At 39.1% G+C, this 4,960-nt stretch overlaps 1 protein-coding gene across 1 annotated transcript; it reads right to left on the reverse strand.

Moving 5' to 3' along the window:
* Positions 1–548: 548 nt before the first annotated feature.
* On the reverse strand, positions 549–4,261 carry ZBTB38 (zinc finger and BTB domain containing 38). The gene has a single exon (XM_010076917.1). The coding sequence runs from the start codon at positions 4,259–4,261 to the stop codon at positions 686–688; it is 3,576 nt and encodes a 1,191-aa protein (XP_010075219.1). The 3' UTR covers positions 549–685.
* Between the last annotated feature and the right edge of the window lie 699 nt (positions 4,262–4,960).

The raw sequence follows: 4,960 nt of genomic DNA on the forward strand, positions 1-4,960 counted from the left end.
ATCTGGAATACTTTCCACACAAGCACTCAGACTTAATGGTTATTATGGTAACTACAAAACTGAATATGGAAACGAAAAGGGATTTAAACTCATTCCTGAATATGTTTTGTAAATGTTGAGTTACAGAAAAGCACGCCAGAACTCAACGGTACTTCAGCATACCCAAGTTCATGAAACATTTACCACCTTCACTTTAGAATACACTAAATTACAGTTATTTTGTTTATAAGCACATTACTTTTTGTTAAAAATGCAATATATGGTTTCTGCAGCAAAAACTCCTTCTACAGAGTACACTGTGAACCTACATACATAGTTTGCCTAGAATGATTCTGACTCAAAAACAGCACTGTAAAATAGTTCAGTGACTAGATTCCTGTAATGGTAAGTAGAAGGGTTTTGGTTGGTCATATTTTTTTTCTTTTTCTTTCTCTCTCTATACACATTAGAAGTCTATTGTGGCAAAAGTATTTTGTGTCTTTCACATTAAGTTTGTATTATTGCAAATACTAGTTTTACTTTTCTATGTTATTTTTCCTTCTTTTGCATATATTGACGTTTAGATGAAGAAATTGGATCTTAGCAAATGATAATAATTTCAGTGGAGATGTTTCCCCATTCAATGCATTTATATTTTCTCCAATATGTAATTTTGGATTTTTCTTCTCTTTTGCACAACTGTCAGTCAGAGTATTACTTCTGGAGTTACATTCTGTATTTTTTTTACTTCACTTCCCTCTGAGCCAAGGAAATGTGCATTTTCCAAAAGTTTAGTGCTTTCATTGCAAAACTGTTCTTTTCTATCTCGTGAACCTGAACTTCTAAATACATGTTTCTTCTGGTGCATTCCCAGAGCAGCTGCTGTCTTGCAAATTTTGGGGCATTGAAAGCAAGCGTATCCTTTTCCATTATGCTCACGTACATGTCTTTGTTCATGGTTCCTTTTGGTAGAAAGATACAAGAAACTCTGAAAGCAGAACTGACAGTGGTAGCGTTTTTCTCCAGTATGAATTCTTTCATGTATTTTGAGTGTTTCATTTAAAGTGAATGCCTTATTACAGTATTGGCAGACAAAGTCTTTGACACCCAGGTGGATACGTTCATGTTTCTGTAGATTTCCAGGAACCGAGAAACATTTACCACAGGTTTTGCAAGTGTAGGGCTTTTCCCCAGTGTGACACCTCATATGCATTTTTAAAGTGGATGGACTTTGAAATTGTTTTTGGCATAATTCACAAATGTAAGGCTTTGAAGTAGCTACATGCCAGTGTACGTGTTCTTGAATTTCTGCAGTGGAAGACTGATCTCCTTCACAGAGCTCACAAGGAAGATTAGGCATTTCTCTGTTCTCTTCTTGACTGATGGCCTTTTCCTCGGGAGCATTCCTGAGCGCATACTCTCGGCTGCTTGCATTGTGGTCCTCCATAATGGTGTTCTTGCTTCCGTGCTTTTTCCTCCATTTGGTCTTTTTCATTTTTCTTAGCTGTTTGGATTTCTTTTTTGGTTTGTAATTATAATAGGGTCTCCAGGGTTTATCGCTGGAGTCCTGGTCGCTTACGTCATCACACATTTCTGTCAGCTCCAGGCATTCTGAGCTATACAGCCTGGAGGGGCTTCTCTCTTTTACCTCCATTTCTGATTCCTCAGTTTGATTGTCCTGTTTGGACTCATGTCTAGATTTTCGGCCCCTTTTACAAAACAGCTTAGATCCTAATATATGTCTTTTTACAATAGCCTCATTACCAATTTTTACTGTTATTTGGCAAAGAGGCGCAACGTTGCTGTCAGTAGATGTTCCAGGTAAAGCAGGCTTTGCAATGTACGTTTCCGTTTTACTCGATTCTTGGACAGTATTTGTTGTTTTGCTAGATGAACCTCCAGATCCTGTGACATGCTGCATATCCTCAGTTGCTTCTGCTCTGTTGTACAACAGTGTCTTCTTTTTCTCCTTAATAGTTTTTGATTTTGTAATGCACTTCCCATAATTATCTGACCCATATTTACAGTCATCACTTACAGACTGACTAGGTGGATTACTTGAAGATTCTGTCTTATTGTTTTCTACAGAAGTGACTGTTTTACTGTGCATTATTACTGAGGAAACTCTGCTACTGTGCATTATCACAGAGGGTGCAGAACTGCTGTAACTGATGACAGAGGTTGAATTTTCATTCACCTTTGTTAAAGACACAACTGAGGAATCACACTCCTGAGAACCAGAGTCCTTTGCAGCAGTAGTAACTCCTTTTTCAGCTGTGAAAAAGTCCCTTTGCAGGTCCGAATTCAAGATACCTACTCCCCAAGAGGAAGAATTCTGAGTATTCATGGAAGATGCTGTATCATTACATGAAGCTGTGTCCAAGGCAAGAGTTCTGTTGTTTGCTATTACACTACTTTGAAAATTCAGTGGTGGTAGCTCAGAGCTAAGAGAACTCGGAATGAAACAGTTAGTAGAAGCAGTTTCATTAACCTGGCTACTTGTTTGAACATTTTCATATGAAGAATTTCGGTAGGACTTATAAGGTAGTCGCCTACATTTCATAGGTAAAAGTCGATAAAGTTTGTATGGGTACATACTTGGTTTTAAGCCTCCGTTGGCTGTCTTTTTATTTACTGAGAGACGATGGTCAATTGCATGGAAAGACTTCTGATGATTTTTTAGTATATAGTAAGTCATAAAAGTCTCCAGACAGAAAATGCACTGATATCGTCTTTCTCCAGTGTGCCAGATCTCATGTCTGGTACGATACTCCGCTAATGCGAATACTTTATTGCAGTAGTGACATGGATATGTTCTTCTCCACGAATGCACATTTGCATGTCTTCGAAGGCTAGACAACGTTACATAACTACGCTTGCAAACGACGCAGGTATATAATATCTGCCCATCAACGACTTTAACCAAATGATCTGTTTCTGGTAAAGTGCAGTTTGCGTTAGAATAATCAGTGATACTGTTTTCAGACAACAGAGGCTCTGCATTTGCATATGAACTTCCATTCCTTCCATCCGTAGCAGTATAGTTATCTGCAAAATTTTGTTCATTTCCATTGTGAACCGCTAAGCTACTCGATCTCATGCAGACTTGTTCATGACTTTCCAGTATATTTAGATTTGCAAATTGTTTGCTGCAGTATTTGCACGTGAAAGTTTCCTGATGCTCTGAATGGAGCTGAAGATGAGTACTGAGTAACGCCCTGTCACTGAATGATTTTGTACAACAGTTACAATTATAAACAGGTGGAACGACAGTTGCCACGGATCCAGAGACATTAGCAGAATTGTTTTCCTCTTCTCTGGATAAATGGCTATCTCCTGCTTTATTTTGAGGTTTTGGAAAGGAAGTAATTGTCTGATCAGTAACTGCTCCATGTTGGGCTTCTGTAGTGGTCACTGTAGAGGCCGGTACTTTTGCTACAGCCAAACCAGTACCCTGGGGCTTACAGGCTGTCTTAGGAGTACTACACGCTTGTTTTCCCGGCTGAATGAGTGGTGTGGCTTGGAGATTTTCATAGTGGTCCTCACCCATCTTGTACGAAGGGCTGCTGTCCTGTTCAAGGCAAGGTGTTCCTTGAAAAGTATCTCCCCCAGAAGAAACTGCATAGGAGTGTTCAGCCAGCGTACTGGCTGGCTCAGCATCTTTGCAAACGTCGCTTCTGTCGAGGCTGATGGGTGCTTGTACTGTCTCAGACACCTTTTTAAAGCTTGCCCTCAAATCTAGTGGAGAAAACAAACTGTTTTCTGTTTCAAAAATTGAGAATGCATTTGTAATTCGTGGTCCATTTGTCACAGCAGAGTCTTCATGTCTCTTTTCATGTTTTTCCTCTTTGACGGTCCCTTTTTCATTAACACAGTATGCATAGGGGCAGGGGGAATTTGAAAAATTAACATCTGTAAGATCTTCTAGAAATGATATTCCCAGTTTTTTCCCTGCAGCTGCAAGGTCCGTTACAGTCTCCTGCCTCTTAACAACTACTGTGGAACTGTAGATGTAATTCAGTATTTCTGTAAACACTTCAGCTTTGAGATCATCCAACTCCAGTACATGACCTGAAATACAGATAGTACGACTCCAAAAAATGTTTTTGAAGTAGAGGCTTGAAGCTGCCAGCACATTACTATGGGCTTTAAATTTGGTGTCTTCCACAATTATGGTGACATCACATAAAATACCCCGAATGCGCTGTTCATTTAAAATGGAAAGTACAGTGTCACTGTGGAAGTCGTCCTTGAGATCCTTTGAATGGGACATGACTGTCATCTGCAAGAAAAAAAAAATAATGTAAATATATTTAGAAGGCATTTTTCATTCATTTCAGTTACAGATCAAGTTTATAGTTCTATATTTACTCTATATATTTTTTTTAATTTAACTTTCAAATTTTAATAATGAATAAGATTTTTTCATAGCATTTCAGGTTGAAGTCATCTTAGGTTCACTTATGCCAACAATACTGTATGTAATTATGCACAGATCAAGGATGCAGGAACACCAGCAGCTCCTCAGCAGGAGGCAGAGGATCTTCTCTGTCCTCGCAAGGGTCTGTCACCCATCCTGTGTCATCCACTGGGGACCACAACCACCAGCTTTCTGTTGTGCCAGCGGGTGTATCTGCTAAGGTTCATGCTGAATGGACTCACTGAACCCTCGAGGTAATTCCCCCAGCATGTGGCCGAGGTATTTGGTAGAGACAGTATGGGGAAGGCTGAATTGCTGTGAATACTGAGCACTTGGTTTTCTGGGGCTGTTTGTCAGACAGTGACTTTACAACACAACTGCGTTTGATCCCCTTATTAAGCTGATATTTAAAACAGGGATCAGAGATCCCATGCAATAAAGTTTCAGTTACAGGATAAGGCTTTATAAATGAATGCACAAGCAACACAATTTTATAAACAACAGCAAAGTAGGTATAACACTACTTGTGTAAACAGAATAGTATTTTTAAAATAATGATTA

Source organism: Pterocles gutturalis, unplaced genomic scaffold, assembly GCF_000699245.1.
Source record: "Pterocles gutturalis isolate BGI_N339 unplaced genomic scaffold, ASM69924v1 Scaffold50971, whole genome shotgun sequence".
NCBI lineage: Eukaryota > Metazoa > Chordata > Aves > Pterocliformes > Pteroclidae > Pterocles > Pterocles gutturalis.